The 17,459-nt window shown below is 42.4% G+C and overlaps 1 protein-coding gene across 1 annotated transcript in view; it reads right to left on the reverse strand.

The window, feature by feature from the left end:
- Nucleotides 1-248: 248 nt before the first annotated feature.
- Gdpd1 (glycerophosphodiester phosphodiesterase domain containing 1) overlaps nucleotides 249-17,459 on the reverse strand; it is a 41,572-nt gene continuing 24,361 nt past the window's right edge. Inside the window, exons 5-10 of the mRNA XM_021212835.1 lie at nucleotides 12,719-12,837; nucleotides 12,090-12,179; nucleotides 8,830-8,963; nucleotides 4,661-4,720; nucleotides 1,983-2,034; nucleotides 249-1,684 (exon numbers count right to left, since the gene is read on the reverse strand). Coding sequence (XP_021068494.1) covers nucleotides 1,562-1,684; nucleotides 1,983-2,034; nucleotides 4,661-4,720; nucleotides 8,830-8,963; nucleotides 12,090-12,179; nucleotides 12,719-12,837 — 578 coding nt within the window. The 3' untranslated portion in view covers nucleotides 249-1,561. The remainder of the gene's footprint in view (nucleotides 1,685-1,982; nucleotides 2,035-4,660; nucleotides 4,721-8,829; nucleotides 8,964-12,089; nucleotides 12,180-12,718; nucleotides 12,838-17,459) is intronic.

Genomic DNA, 17,459 nt, shown 5'->3' on the forward strand with positions numbered 1-17,459 from the left:
CAGAGTGAGTTCCAGGACAGCCAGGACTGCACAGAGAAACCCAGTGTATAATACAAAAGAGTAACGTGTCTGCCCTAGTAGATTATCTTGCACAAGCTTCCTGTCCAGATATCAGGAAGAGACTCCCTTACTGCAATCCTGTTCTCCTTTATTGTCTTTATGCTAGTGAGAAAGCTCAGGTTTACTCATTTATTGATTACCTCATTAACTGAAAAAAAATTACATGAAACACACTGGAATTACAAGCATAAAAGAAAATCAAGACCTTGTTTTATTCTTGGAAAACTTTATTACAATTTAGATCACAAAGCAACAGAAGGGAGCGTGAGGCTGCCCTCCATGGCTGTGCGTGGCAGGCCCCACAGCAGAGACATAATTTAGGCAAAAGAAGTCTAGTACTCTATACTGAATTTATCTCCCAATCTGACATCATGAAAATTAGTCAAAAAGGCCAGGGACAGATCTGCATGGAGTCACACCGGAAGGCAGAGAAGTGGTATATAATGCTGGGTTAACTCTGGCTGTATCTGCGCCTCAGAGGAGTGAGCGAGACTGGGAACAGGTGGCTCACGCTAAACAGGCCGGCAGCAGTGCTGTCACCAGCCAATCACTATAGGGCTGCCATGTCACTGACAACCCAGACCCAGGTTCAGCCTAGTCAAGTCCAAAGGTAAGAATCGAGTCATTTTTGAGGAAACATAAAAACACGACTAATTGGATTTTGTCTTATTTTATAATTATACCGTCTATTTTTTAAAGACATAAGAAAAAATTAGGCATGACAGCATTGTCACACACCTGAAAAAAAAAAAAGACTCTAATTGGAATGTCTCCATTAACAACCACAACCCAGGAGTCTGTCTCAGCCCACAGATTGGATTTCTGAGTAATAACAAACTGTTATTGGCTTGAATTTGCCCCCGTGAACTCTGCCTGGCTACACATTTTACCTTCAGGTTCCTCTTCCCATGATTTTTCCCTTAACTAAAATGCACCTGGACATATGAGACAATTCAAAACTATAATGTCTTTCAATTATTTTTTTTTTTCTTACTAAAAAAAAAAAAAAAAAAAAAAAAAGACAGGGTTTTTCTTTTCACTATGTAGCCCAAGCTGGCCTCAAACCCCTGAACCTCCTGCCTTAGCCTTCCGTGTGCTGGCATTGCAGGCTCATGTCACCATGGCCTGCTCAGGAATCTTCTTTTACTATGGTTGATTCTGTCTCAGTGAAGGCTAACATACAGTTTGCCCTCCAGTCTTTGATTTCAGATTTACAATAGTAGAAAACTGCATCATATGCAGACATCTTGATCAATGATCTACATTTCAGTGCCGGTTACCTTCAAACAAGTTACCAATGTAAGATACGCAATATTGGTGAAAATAAATATACAAGATGGAAGTTTCTACATTCCCATACAGACTTAAAAATGAGGTATTAAAACTTAACTGATTAAACCTTTTATCATCCTGGAAATCCCAGGGAAACAATGGTTAACACACCTTTCCTCAGATCTTTTCTGGTCATGACTCCTCTGAATGATTCGGAGTTACTTTTTTTTTATGCTGAAAAATTGTTTAAGAAATCCTTAAGCTTTGTTGGATAGTCCGTCATTACTCCAGTTGCTCCCAAATCAAAGGCTCTTTTGTACTCGTGTTCCTCATTTAAAACCCAAACGTATACCTGGAAATTGAAGCATAAGGAGAAACGTTAGACAGGAAACGCATTTCTATCCATCTATCCACTACGGTCTCAGCAGACTTACAGTGAACCTAAGGAAGGCTGGCACTGCCCACCCTCAGACTTCAGCTGCCCTCCCTTACATAACAATCTAGCTGATGATATATCACTAACTGTGAGGAAGCACACACAGTCCCTGTTACATCTATAGTAGCATCAAAGTCAGAGCTCAGAGATAAGCCCCTGCACTGTGCCTGGTATCACAGGGGTGAGTGCTGCTCACATCAGCACCCAGACTTACTTGAATGCCCCGGGCAGTGAGGTGGTCAAATAGAGCTTTCCGCATCAATAAGCTAGAGGGGAAGAAAACAGCAGATTCAGGCACATCTTTATCCTTAGGCCTGGAATTAGCCTTTATTCTCTGTCAGTTTATAGACTTTAGTGGTTGTTAGTTTAATTTAATCCCAGTGCTTTAGCAATACTAGCAAACATTGAAAGCAATAATAGCTGTTATAGATTAATTTCCACTTTTCTTTTTCTTCCTTTCTTTTGACAGTCTCACTATGTAGCCCTAGCTGGCCTAAACTACCTATGTAGACCAGGATGGCCCACCTGACCTCTGATCAGCAAGATCTATCTGCTTTTCCAGGGGTTAAAGCCACCACACCACAGTTCTTGGGTGCCACTGGACACTCACAAGATCATTGTCCCTGTAGCGTGCAGGAAGTGGAGGTGCTTCACTGCAGGAGCTGGCATGAGATTGAGAATGTGCTAGAATCCTGAGTTCCTCTTTCCAGCTTTCCAAGTTACCCAAGGTAGGGAACTCAGGTTAAGTCCTGGGCCATCACAGTTCCATTATGTATGCTTTTGAATGACTATTAACTATAATATTCTGTATCTGTGAAAATCATTTTCCACTTTCAAGGAACTGTTAAATTTATTTTTAGGTTACAAACCACTTAAACAAGATGGGAACTAGTAACACTGGAAAGTGACAATTTTTTTTTAAAGATTTATTTATTTATTATATGTAAGTACACTGTAGCTGTCTTCAGACACTCTAGAAGAGGGCATCAGATCTTGTTACGGATGGTTGTGAGCCACCATGTGGTTGCTGGGATTTGAACTCCGGACCTTCAGAAGAGCAGTCGGGTGCTCTTACCTACTGAGCCATCTCACCAGCCCCGAAAATGACAATTTTTTAAAAAGACTATTTTAAATTATGTCTATAATATATGAACACATGCGTGCAGGTGTAAGTGGTGGCCAGAAGAGGGCGTCAGACCCCTCGGAGCTGGAGTTACAGGCAGTTGAAAGCTGCCTGACACAGGTTTTGGGAAATGAACCCTGTGCTAGAGCAGTATGTACTCTTAACCACTGTGTCATCCCTCCAGCCCCTGCAAACGAATCCTATCCCTGCCCCTTTACATGCACTACAGTGGTTAAATAGGAAACTCCAGCAATCATGAACTTGAATACCAATTAAAATGTATTCTTGAAAACTAGAAATTAAACCAAGAATAAAATGCAAAAGGATCAGATCCCTGTGACACGCAGAAAGGATCAGATCCCTGTGACACGCAGAAAGGATCAGATCCCTGTGACATGCAGAAAGGATCAGATCCCTGTGACACGCAGAAAGGATGAAACTAATTTTCTAAGGCTTTTTGAAGGAGAAGCTAGATAATAAAAGGCTGTGTTTTAGAGTATTAACATATTTAAGCATTTAAACCTCCTGTATTTTTTAAACAAAAAATACAGAGCCCTTTGTTATGTTTGTTTTGTTTTGTTTTTGTTTTTGTTTTTGTTTTTCGAGACAGGGTTTCTCTGTGTAGCCCTGGCTGTCCTGGAACTCACTCTGTAGACCAGGCTGACCTCAAACTCAGAAATCCGCCTGCCTCTGCCTCCCAAGTGCTGGAATTAAAGGCGTGCGCCACCACGCCTGGCTTACTTTGTTATTTTTAGTCTAAAACAAAACCCCACATTTGTAGAAATTAAAGCACTTTCTTTAAAATAGGCATCAGGACCTTGTAGGGAGTGCTACATTTCTGTTGTTGTCAAGTTTTGGTGCAAATATTTCCAAGAAATGTGCCAGTAGGCAATACCCACTTTTACACATCCTGATGGCCACACACACTGCTTCCCACCACGCTGGACTGTGGGTTTGTGGGAACAGCAAGGAAGAGGGGATGGTTACTTTGTGCAACCCTGAGGTAATCACTGAAGTGAACGGACAGACACTTAAGTTTTCTCATGAAGGTAGAAGAGATTGTTCCTCCAGGTTCCCAGTAAGGTTCTGTGACTAGTAAATAAGGCAGCTCAGGTGGTTTACTGATACCCACTTGCACAGTAGGCATGCAAGTCCAGGTTACAAATGAGGCATGGACACACTGTAGGTCAAAGAGCTTGTCCTAACTCTCTCCCTCTCGCCCTTGTGGTAGAAGGAGACAACAGCTCCTCCGAGTGGTGCTCTGGGGCCCACACGACATAGCCCAAGCTGCCCACTCCCCACTGCACACAAAATACATTTATTAAAATATTTTTTAAAAAGCCAGGCATGGAGGGGCTGGAGACATGGCTCAGCAGTTAAGAATACTGACTGCTCTTCCACAGGACCTGGGTTCAATTCCCAGCACCCACATGGTAGCTCATAACAGTCTGTAACCCTCACACAGACATACATGTAAGCAAAACACCAATGGCTGGGAGCAGGGGCTGGGAGGAGGGGAGGGTTGGAAGGAGACAGCTTGGTATTGAGAGTACTTGGTATCTGAGAGTACTTGGTATCTGAGAGTACTTGGTATTTTTGCAGAGTGCTTGAGGTTGATTCTCAGTACCCACATGAGTTGTAATTCCAATGCTCTCTCTGGCCTCTTTAGGCACAAAGCATGCCCATGGTATACAAACATACATGCAGACGTGCACATAGACACATACAATTAAAATATAGAGAGCCACAGTAGTAATTAAAATACTTACGTATCAGAAAGCCAGATGAGAAATTTATGACCTTTGGATATAGTGTGCGGTTCTTTTAGCCTAAGAGAAGTCAGAGACTGAAGTATGAATTAGGAACACAAGAATGTATCAGTGTGATAGAATAAGACATATTCAAACTAAAAACAGTGCTTATATAGAAGATGGGAGGTAGAGATGGGGGATCTCTGTGAGTTCCAGGTCTTCATAGCGAGACCCTGACTCAAAAAAAAATTAAAATATCTGTCAAAGGACAAAAATAATAGAAATTTGTTTCTGCCTCCACTGGCTTTAAGCTAAATTTTACTAAAACTATTCAAAGCTAAACGAAACTAAAGAAAAATTAATTTCCCAGAGACCTGGTACCCTAGTCTTACCACATCTTTTTGTTTTGTTTTGTTTTGTTTTTCGAGACAGGGTTTCTCTGTATAGCCCTGGCTGTCCTGGAACTCACTTTGTAGACCAGGCTGGCCTCGAACTCAGTCTTACCACATCTTATCCTTTGTTTTGGCATATGCTTTTCCTTCTGTTCGGTCTAGTAAAAATTAATATGGGGTAGTTTTCCTAACACAATCAAAGTATGAAGAGATGGCTCAGTGGATAAGAACACTGGCCAGTCTCAGAGGAACCTAGGTTTGGTTCCTTGAACCCACACGGCACCTCACAAATATCTGTAATTCCAGTTCTGGGGAATCTGATAGCCTCTTTTGGCTTGTACATGTACCAGGCACATATGCAGTGCCCAGACATACATACAGGTTGAATATCTATACATAAAGAAATAAATATTTAAAAACAGCCAGGTGGTAGTGACACATGCTTTTAATCCCAGCTCTCAGAGGAGGCAGAAGCAGGCGGATCTCTGAGTTCAAGGCCAGTCTGGTTTACAGAGTGATTTCCAGGCCAGCCAGGGCTACACAGAGAAACCCTGTCTCGAAAAAAACAGAAAACCAACCAAGCAACCAAAACAAAATGAATCAAAACTGTTCTGTGGATTAGAAGCAGCGTGTCTGACATAGTGGTACACATCTTTGGTCCTAGCACTAGGGAGAGACAGAGGGATCTCTGTGATTTTAAGGTTAGCCTGGTCTACAGATGGAGTTCCAGACCAGTCAGGGCTAAATAGTGAGATCCTGTCTTTAAAAAGCTATTTAGGGAAAAAGTCAGATGTTTAATGTTTTTGCTGTTGTTTTTCATTTTGATTTGGTTTTGAGACAGGGTCTTGGCCCTCCCCCGAACTCAGTTTCTCAGTGCTGGTATTATACCCACCATACTAGAGGCACTGACACTTTTCCTTGTAATGATAGTCTTGCAGTTTTAATTTCCCTCATGCTTTGCACACCCCTACCCGAGTCTCACAATATAGCAAAAGCTGGTCTTGAACTTGCAACCTTCATCCTTTTGAGCACTAGGATCACAGTTGTGAACCACTCTGGCTACCACACATTTCCTTCCTGCTTCCATATTTGAAGATCTGGACTCTGGGCTTTTAAATTACCTTTCCTATTTAGAAAGGTTAACTTGGCATTCAGGATCCACTCTGAACACCTTCTTCCAATCTATTCCTCATTTCTTGTTTCTTTCCTAACTTCTCCTGTATCCACTCCCCCACCCCCACCCATGTCGTCACACATGAGCTAAGTTGGCGGAGCTCCAGGGAACATCAATTTGTCTCTGCCAGCCCTTAGGTCACTGGTGCTCACTGCTGTGCCTGGCTTTACAGTGGGTGCTGGGATCTGACTCAAGTGCTCATGCTTGCATAGCAGGCGCCTTACCCACAAGACATCTCTTTAGCCCTCAGAATCACTTCTTAGAGGAAAGACTAATGCCACAGAGTGCTTCCTTTGTTTGTATTTCAGTAACATTCACTTCCCTATAGAGAGCACTGAGCTATCTAGAACATGGTATTCTACTCTAGGCAAGAAAAAGCCAAACACTCCAGCAATAAATGGTTAGAATCTTTTGAGCACACAAATGAAAACAGCTTCTTTGTAGACAAGTGTTTTCTGAGTGGGGGTGGGGGGTGGGGGGCACATGCCTGAAATCCCAACACTCTAGAGGCTGGGTAATAGGACTGCCATCAGTTTGAAGTCAACTGTGCTACACTAATAAGGTATGTGTGTGTTTGTGTGTGTGTGTGTACACAAAAAGGTATTTTCAGTTGTTTTATCTAAGAAGTGTCCATGAAAGCTTCTAACAAATACAATTGAGAACTGAAAAAATAAAATTCAAATAGTGAAAATGGCCTTGGAGCAGGAGCTGAGCTAAAATGGACCCCCGAGAAGGCTCGGCAAGGCGTTTGCTGTCAAATCTGATGTCCCGAGTCTGGTCCTCACACCCCTAGTGGTAAGAAGAGAACTGGTTGCTGATGGTTGGCCTTCTGATCTCCACAGTGGAACACGAGAGTACACTCGTGTACACACACAATAAGTAACTGTAATCAACCTTGCTTGGGGCTGATGGGTTGAGGGGGTGGCTCAGATAGCACAGTGCTTATGCAAGCACAATGACCTGGGCTTGATCCCCAGAACCCACGCTAATAAATGAACTGGGCACAGTGATGTGCACTTTGTAACCCCACTGCTCGGAAGGCTGAGATGGGAGGATCCCGGGGGCATTGTGGCCAACCAGCCTAGATTAGTCAGCAAGCCCCAGGTCCTAGTAAGAGGTCCTATCTCAAAAAGGTGGACAGCTCCTGAGAAACAATGCCAGAGGTTAGCCTCTGTCCTCACTCTCCCCAACACAAGGAACATGTGATCTAATTTTATTAAGAAGCTTTTGATATCAGAATTCTTTTTTCTGAGTTTGTGAGAGAGACTGAACCTAGGGATTCATTAGCTCTACCACTAAAATATATCACAAGTCCCACAAACATCGGTTCCTTTCTTCTTTTCCTCTTTTCTCCTTCTTTCCTTCCTTCCTTCCTTCCTTCCTCCCTCCCCCTCCCTCTTTCTTTCTTTCTTTCTTTCTTTCCTTTCTGTTTCGTTTTTTGAGACAGGGCTTCTCTGTGTGGCCCTGGCTAGCCTGGAACTAGCTTTGTAGTCAAGGCTAGCCTTGAACTCAGAGATCTGCCTGCCTTTGCCTTCTGAGTGCTGGGATCAAAGGTGTGCACCACCATTGTCTGGCTACATCTATTCATTTCTTTAAAATATTGTTAAAGTGTATTCTTTAAAGATTTCCCAAGTGTACTGATTTTGATATTAACCCCTCACTACCCTTTTTGGTCCCCTCTCCCACTCCTTTTCAACCATTTCTTCCTTCTAATGAACCCCTTCTCTCTCTCTTATTTTTTTTTTAAATATTTACTTATTTATTATATGTAAGCACACTGTAGCTGTCTTCAGACACCCCAGAAGAGGGCATCAGATTTTGTTACAGATGGTTGTGAGCCACCATGTAGTTGCTGGGATTTGAACTCAGGACCTTTGGAAGAGCAGTCGGCGGGCGCTCTTAACCACTGAGCCATCTCACCAGCCCCGAACCCCTTCTCTTTTAAACTCAGTTTAATCAGGGTTCCTTACATGAACGTGAGTACGGAGTTACTGACTAGAACATGGGCAAGGTAGTAGAGGCTATACCACCTCAGAAAGCTCCTCCCCCTTGCCCAAAAGCTGTCAACAGCCTACAGCTCCTCAGTTAGGGGTAACAGAGTCTTTTTTTTTTTTTTTAACATTGATTTTTGCTTTAGTCTGTTTTTCTGTAGCTATAATGAAGTATCTGAGGCTGGGTCCTTAAAAAAAAAAAAGGTTTACTTAGATCACAATTCTAGAAGCACAAAAGCACAACATTGCTATCTGGCTTGTTCTTTGTAAAGGGCTTGTGGCAGCAGGAAAGCAGAGGGCATTTGCAGAAGGAGGCATTTAGAATGCAAGAGGAAACAGAAGAAAACCATGGGCAAAAACTCCTTCCCATAAGGAAGGAAGGAATTCATCCCCCAAATCGCCCATTTAACTCCTAGAGACCCGACCTCTACTCAACACAGACCAGACCAACCCCAAGTTCAGGGGCAATAAACCACCCATGAACTCGGCCAAGGTCGAGGAGGAGCTCAGAGAAGCCACAGCCAGCGTGTGAAAGGCCTCCGTTTCGTCCCCAGCACTGAGGGGTCAAGCCACAGACCAATGACTTGAGCATTCTGTAATGAGTAACTGGTAAAAGGCATAAGGACTTACTTCAGTATGATAGAGGGCATTGGGATTTCAAAGAACTGTTCTCGGATGGGCACAAAGGGCAAGAGGCCGGTGAAGAACAGGCCGAGGATGAGCAGAACACGCTGTAGGCTGAAGAGTATAGGAATATCTGAGTTCTAGAACACAAACAAGATTGCGTGTTATGTTAGAAAGCATGATTATTTTTATAAACCCCAGAATGTGTTTCCCAGGTTATAGGTTGACAAGCATCCTATGAATTAAGAATATTTGCTACAACAACTCAGGATTCTATAGGTAGTCTATAACCCATAAGTAATGCTCTGCTTTAGAGCCCTTAGCACTGAAGTTTCTCTGGTGCTTTTGCAACACATCTGTCAATGTTGGTCACAGTGTCAATAGCTAGAGACTAGGCAATACACCAAAGCAGCAAAAAAGGAGGATACATGGAATATCTAACTCCTGTTAAAAATGTACAGTTCTATGTCTCCAAGAATCTAGAATGGATACATGAACATCAATACTGCTGTAAATATGACATCCTTCAGAGGTTATGGGTCAAATATACAAGATAAAGTGGGACAGTGCATGATTGAACCTCCTAGCATATGGGAGGCAAAAGGGATCTCAAGTGTAGGCCAGTCTGGGATACATGAGACACTTGTAAAATGAATTAATGAATGAAACAAGCAATCAATCAACAGTCAATAGAATTTCATAAGTTAGAATAAGAATCTCTTATTTAGAAGAAACTGTAGACTCACAGAAAGTCACAAAAATAGTAGAGTGTGATATGTTTTTGCCTTAGTTTCTCCAGAAGGAGATGTGATGAGACTGTACTGGAGGACCAAAGCCAGCTGACACTGATGGATTACTGTTAATTAGATGTTGGACCTCACATCCTTGTCCCCTTATGTCATCATTTTTTTTTTTTCGGTTTTTCAAGACAGGGTTATGTCATTATTTTTAACCTGCTTCCATTTGCTTGTGTGCATGTGTTTTCATCCTGTGTAATCCACATACAGACTCCGATAACCCCCACAAACAAGATAGATTCCTCTGCTAACACTGCTATCTACTGGCACCCCTGTCCCCTGCAGTCCGTGTGTCCTGGCAGCCACCGATCTGCAATTCATATCTATAGTTTTGAGAATGTTATATAAATAATACCATACAACATATAATCCTTTTTAAAGAAGGGTTTATTTTTATGTGTGTGTGTGTGTCTGTCTATCTGTCTCTGTCTGTCTGTCGGGGTGGTGTTTGGAGGTCAACCTCATGCCTGTTATATGGATGACACCAGAAATCAAACTCAGGCTTCGAGCTTCATCAGCAAGCGCTTCACCAACTGAAACAGCTCTCTGGCCTTAGCACGTAATATTTTAAAAATTGTATTTATCTATTTAGGAGTGGGGTGCATGTGTGCATGGTCAGAGGATGATTTTCAGAAGTCAGCCGGTTCTCTGTCCAGAGTCTGGGTCCGCCGTTGGACTTGAGTGTAAATGCTTTTACTGCTGAGCCACCTTGCTACCTCAGCAGCATGGGACATTCTGAGTGCTTTGGGTGCAAGTCTGTGTGTTTGAACCCATGGTTTTGAGCACTGCTAGGGAAGTGGTCCACAGTCCCATGCCTCTTTTTACTTTTTATTTTGAGGCAGAGTCTTGCTAAGTTTCCCAGGCTGGCCTTGAATTTACTCTGTAGCCCAGGATTATTTTGACCTTCTGACCTTTCTGCCTCAGCCTCCAGAGTAGCTGGGATTACAGGTCTGTACCTCAGGCCTGACTTCTTATAGCAATTATTATTATTTTTTTTACTAGTGTGCATTTGAGAAAAAACAATAATGAAGTGGTTTGTTGAAGGGCCCATGGGTCTAGAACAGTCAAATGGAGGCTCCAACTCAGACTTCTCTCTTATAGCAATTATTTGTGGGATTTTTTTGTCTGTCTTTTTGAGACACGGTCTATGTACACCAAACTTGAGTTGGCCTCAAACTCAAGATATCTGCCCACTGTTCTGCATGGCTGTGATGGGCGCACCCTGGAGAGGCACAGCCCCAGAGCCTTTGTCCCAGGATTGCTTCTCACTGCTGATAAGCCTTTCTTGCCATCATCACATAGCCTGATGATTCCTGGGCATCAGTCCACCCTATTGGGCAAATTTCCTGCAGATCAACATGAAGATGAACTTTGATGAATTAATGCTGTTTAGATGCATTAATGATTTTATAGAATTCCTAATTTGATTCAAATAATTTTAGGAAGAAAGTTTAAGGAGATGGTTTTAGTTGTTTTGTCAGAAAGATGTAATANNGTTAGAATCAAGAATAGAATGTGCCCCCTCCTCACAGAATAGTAAGTAAAGGCCTAACAATAAGGAATACAATGAGCTTTCATAAATGCACTAAGGAGAGAAATAGGATTGGAACAGATTTGTGATCAAGGAAAAACTTTCTAAGTCAGGTCCAAGGATGAGGCAATGGGTATGCACTGTGATAAAGGGAAGCAATGTGAAACTGTTGCTTTGAACTTATAATGAGTTTATGGAATGAAACACTGCTTTGAACTTACTATCGACATCCTTCTGTAACTCTCCCTTTGTGTAACATTTTATCTATGAGGTAATTTTATAAAGAACTTTTGTATAAGAAATGTATAAAAAGGCTGAGAGAAGAAATAAAGTGTGGCTGTTGCGGCTCTGCTCCATCTACCAAATGTCTGTCTGTCTGTTTATATATATGTACATGTACATGTATGTATCTAAGTGTGTGTATCTAAGTATGCTTGTGCACTTGTGGTCGAGCCTGTGTGTGTGTGTGTGCACGCGCGCGTGTGCGTGCGTGTGTGTGTGTGTGTGTGTGTGTGTGCGCGTGTGGTGGAGCCTGTGTGTGCATGCGTGTGTGTGTGTGTGTGTGTGTGTGTGTGTGTGTGGTGGAGCCTGTGTGTGTGTGTGTGTGTGTGTGTGCGCGCGCATGCGCCCTGCTCTGCAGAGGGTCTTTTTCTCTGCTCACCTGCTGTGTGTGCTTCCTCATCCCCATCAACACCTCCCTCAGCTGCTGATTCTGTCTGAGCCCCTTCTGCTGCTACTCTTGCACTTTAGGCTTTTAATTCTTTAACTGGCAGAGAAAACAAACCCAGCCAAACCCCTAGACTGCCTCACAACTAACAGAAGGTGCTAGAAGAGGTCTGACATCTCTATAGGCAACTTCCATTCATACATGAGCAGACCCCTGTTACCATGACTCACACTAACAGCCAGCATCCCGGCTGGTCGTGTCTAAAGCTTACCTCTTTGTAACACTTGTCTACAATCTCAGAGTTGGCATTGCCCCACACGGTCAGGTGTTCTCGCTTATACTGCTTCACCAGTTCTGAGACCTGGGTGCAAAAATTCAAATTTTATCCATGTACCTATATGAAAACCTACCTAAATTGCTCTACGTTAAAAATGGGTTACAATCTGTTATCTGCCAAAAGGAAGTATAAAATTGTGGGACAACTGGTAATCAAATTGAGATTATGTATGAAATACAAAATTATTTACATTTACCACTCTAAAACAAGTTTAATCAAATATGACTACTTAGTAATTTGACATAAACCAACCACAAATGAAATGACTTAAAACTGGTAGTCAACTATAGAAACGTTTGGATGAATGGAGCCTAAGAGAACTTACTTTTATCTATGACCAGAATAAGCCAACTCACTCTGAAAACAGGCCACAGGGAAGTATCCCCTGTGACCTCTACAGGGCATTAGCCAATGCTGAGTGCAGCATAGCTAGTACCCTTGATCACTATCTGCCAGCCTTGTTTAGGTTTTGAAATCAGACAATGCTGACCTGCAGAATATCACATTTCCTCCCCACCATCAGTGCCACCCACTCGGACCTTCCCAAGGCAATGCCCACGAACCTTCTTAATCAGCACATTGTTGTTCACTTTGATGTCGATGTTAATGGGGGTCTCGGGAAAGGCCTCAAACACCTCCTTCAGCAAGGGGATTCGGGTATCTGTTCCTTCACACCTGCAGGCTGAGAAAGCAAGATGTTTTTAAACGGTGACTTCCATTCTTAAAGCAAAATTCTTACCTTTCAGTGGCTGTAATTTATACTACACGTTCATTATGGTTCACTCCTGAGGGAGAGCTGGCCTTAAACGGGCTAATCCTCCTCATGAATGGTAGGATTACACACACTTGTAACGTCAGTCATCCTGCTGTTAATGATATTATGAGGAGTTTTGAAGGTAACTTATTTGAGATAGGGTCTCGTCCTATAGTACTGACTGTCTAGGAACTCTCTGAACCACACTGGCCTCAGTCTTCAAGAGCTCTGCCTGCTTCTGTGGTCCCTACTGCTGGGCTTAGAAGTCTGTGCCACCATGACCACCTTCTGATTTTAACCATTCATCAGTGGACGATATTTTGCTATGAGGTTATCATTGAAGTTTTCATAGACTTGAGAATAATTTCCAGGCAAAACAAGGACACTAATCCAATAACATGTTACTTAAAAACTGAAGCAGAAACAAAAATAAATAAATAAATAAATAAAGGAAGGAACAAAAGCCTCTTCCCATAGGAGGAGGAGGAAGGAGAACTGTTCTTCCCAATAGGAATAAAGGAACTGGGGGCAGCTTGGACTCGGTGGTCCCAGAGCTGGGGGCTGCCGGTCACTCTTCCAGCCAAGGGCCCGACAGTGCAGAGAGCAGCACCCGAATTCCCAAGAACGAGGGCAAGGCTCCTAGGCTGTAACACTGAGATAACACAGCTGGCCTGGAACCTACAATTCTCTTGTTATGTGTTTGCTTGATTGTTATTTAAATGTTTTTCTTTTCCCTATTAGCAGTAATAACTCATTATCAATGGTCCCTTCACAGGAGAAAACATTTAGGGCAAGCTAAACTACTTCTTTTTTTTTTTGAGACAGGGTTTCTCTGTGTAGCCCTGGCTGTCCTGGAACTCACTCTGTAGACCAGGCTGGCCTTGAACTCAGAAATCCACCTGCCTCTGCCTCCCAAGTGCAAGCTAAACTTCTAACACAAAACCAACCACAACTAAGGCAGAAAGCGCTGAGCCACTGCTGTCTGAATTTCCAGACGGATCAGTCATTCCTTATATGGATGATTAGATAAACGTTTGTTTATCTAATGAATGCTGAAATGAATTTAATTCGTAATTCTGAACTATAGCATCGAGTACACTCTTATCTGTTTATCACGACTGGGGGTTTGGCTCTGCTCTTGAAATTGCTTTCTGAAAACGCTAAAATCCTAACACCTGAAACAGAAGAAGTTATGCTTATTAAATAATGTGGCTACTAAGGAGATATCGCATAGAAACAATCTCTTATTGATAAAGCCTAAACAAGTGTTAACGGAGTCTGTGGCTTTTGAGAATGCCACAAGCTCCTTAGAGGAGTGGCTGGTTGTAAAGCGTGAAACCTATTTTAGTCCAAAAACCCACAATTATATGTCATTCTAAATAGTTTTATTAGACTTTAATGAATCTCTTTGAATAATTAAAATTTCTCAATATGCAGAAGGGGTTGTAATGCATAGTAAAACTGCTGAACTCATTCCTGATAATTCAGAATTAACCTTGTTATTCATGCAACTGCATCAAACAGTTGTTGAAAGATCTAACTGCACTCCGAAAGAGATGTTTTTAAACAAAAGTGGGATGTGCAGGCTCCCAAAGCTAGACTACATTCCTCTTTACTAACTTTAAATGCTAGTGAAGGAGGGACAACAGCTGCTAAAAGGCATTGGATTGTGGAAAACCCGCTGAGTTGTGTCTGCCTGTGTACTGCAAGGATGCTGTAACATTAGAACAGAAACCAGCAAAGGCAGCAGGATGGAGCCTGCTGTTATGGTTCTCTTTCTACAGGAGACCAAAAGTTATGGATACCATCAACAGCTTTGTTTCCTGCTGTGCTGTCTGTGGTAACTGTACAGGTAACATATCAGGCCCATATTCCCAATCCCCCAATTAACACAAGAGTAAGTTGGGGAGACAGGTGCATCCTTGTAATGGTTAATGCATCTTCTTGGCTCCCTGACCCTTATCACCGCCAAGGATCTGCTAAGCCTATAGAGGAGGGTAAGGAAATTATAAATTATACTACAGGAGTACAAGGACAACTTTTCCAGTGTGGTTATCTACAGTTAATACTACCCTTTTTTTATTTTATTTTTTATACGCTCCACGCATTTGGGTCTCAGGGACAATTGTGCTACTTGTTCCACACCTCTGCCACTTTGTGAGATGCATCTGGCTGGATACACTGGCAACAGTGGCCAGTGCTTATTACCATCCCCCATGGAGACACAGGTCACTGGTTGGACTCCTCATGGCTTCCTGCAACACTCAGAGTTGAGATGGCAGTATTGTTCGCACAGAAATTAGTTGTACTCTTAATGTTAATTAAATGGTATGGAATTGGGACATCAAGTCCTCTATTAAAATTTAGCAATTCAGTTCAAACAAACTTGTAGAAATTAGCAAGTGCTTCTTAAAGCATGGAAAGAAAGGTTAAACACTGATGGTAAGTATACTTTAACTTTTAGATTAAATCGGAGTCGGCCCTTTGAGCATGTGTACCAGTACCTTATCTGTTATGGAAGGGGCCTGTACAATGGCACCCTAATAATCACAGTGTCGCTTGTGGACATTGTACTCTTTATGCTTGTGTGTTAATTCTAGTATTCCTTAAACATCACTTCTGAAAGTTTATACATCCTCAAAGTCAGGCCAGCAGTCTGGAGACCGAGAGGCTGTTGAGCCATGGCAAGACTCACCAATGATGTTTCTAATGCAGAAGCTCACGGAAGGCATTAAGAACTCGTCGGATGACTGCACTGATTCCTGCTGGAGTTATGGGAATTACTGCACTAACTGCCACTGGTGCTACAGCTGGACTGACCCTTCATAACGAAATTCCAATTTCCTTACACTGATTTTATTAGAGACCGGGACAGGCATTCTACAGAACTTAGGACTCAAGAGAATAAAACGGATAGTGAGATAAGATAGTTAATGTGATAGCTGATTTGAGACAAGCTGAGATTCAGTTAGAGATTCTGAGAGAACAAAATCTAAGTGTGACTGCAATGTTACATCTTACTGTATTACAACTTATAAAGGTTAATGATTTCCAAAGGCTCACCCTAACTATTCTCAAGTGATTTATGATTTACAGCGAGAAATGAAGGAAACTTTCTCAAAAGGGTTACCTGATGTGACAGGAAAGGATGCTGTGGAAAGCCTTGCAGATACTTTGGCCTCTTTTAGCCAAGGCATTAATAGATTTCTTGTTTTAATAGATTTCTTGTTTTACTGAAATTTTATGAGTGGAGTGTAGAAAGGCTGCTAAGCCTGACAGTTATTTCCCAGGACACAAAAGATGGAGGCAAAGAACTGAGACCCAAACTATCTCCATCCACAGGTATGACCACTTAACCCGTCTCCAAAATAAATGTAATAAATAAATAAATAAAGTCCCTGAGAACAAAGCTAAGAGAGACAACACAGATCCAAGACATTAAATAGGAAGAAACCAATTACTGAATGAAGAGCTGGAGTCAGCCATGATGAAGGTATACAACTCCTGGGCTTTTCAGTCAGGAACTTAAATTCATCAGTGAGTTCATTCTGTATTTACTGCTTTAAAAAATCTTGAGATGGGGCTGGAGAGATGGCTCAGTGGTTAAGAGCACTAAATGCTCTTCCAGAGGTCCTGAGTTCAGTTCCCAGCAACTACATGGTGGCTCACAACCATCTGTAATGAGATCTGATGCCCTCTTCTGGTGTGTCTGAAGACAGCTGCAGTGTACCCATATAAATTAAAAAAGAAGAAAAAAAAAAAAGAAATCTTGAGATGGACCACGTTGAGGCAGGCAGATCTCTGAGCTTGAGGCTAGCCTGGTCTATAGAGTGAGATCCAGGGCAGCCAGGGCTACACAGAGAAAGCCTGTCTCAAAGCAACAAGAACCAAACATGACAACAAACTGCAATTTTGTGATGGGTATCTAGCACTTACAACTGGATTTAAATTGATCACAGACTACATAGATCATGAGAATAAAAAACAACCCAAAAACCCTACATTTGAAAGTAGAAAGCTTGGCCTAGAGAGATGGTTAGAGAACTCTGTTGCTTGCAGCGGCCCTCGAAGGACCTGGGTTTAGTTCCAAGCACCCACATGGGAGTGGCTCATACAGCCCATAACCCCAGTTCCAGGAACCTGATGCTCTTCTGGCTTCCACAAGCACCAGGCACACATACACACACAGGGAAAACATTCATACACATAAACCAAAAAAATAATCTAAACATCCTTCTTTAATGTGGAAAACCTTAGGCTAAGAATGTAGATCGGGTAGTGTTTGCCTAGCATTAGGCTGTGGGTAAGAGTCCAGCATTGCCTGAACTGGTCATGGGGTTGTATACCTGTGATCCCAGCACTTGAGAGATGGAGGCAAGAGGACCAAGAAATTCAAAGTCATCCTGGCCACAGAGCCAGTTCAAGGCTCGCCTGGGTTACATGAAACCTTGTCTTTGAAAGAAATGAAAAAGGAAATCTTGCCTGCTTTTGAGACAGTTACTCTATGCAGCCCTGAATGGCCTGAAACTTATTACATGGGCCAAACTGGT

Source organism: Mus pahari, chromosome 14 (genome assembly GCF_900095145.1).
Source record: "Mus pahari chromosome 14, PAHARI_EIJ_v1.1, whole genome shotgun sequence".
Lineage (NCBI taxonomy): Eukaryota > Metazoa > Chordata > Mammalia > Rodentia > Muridae > Mus > Mus pahari.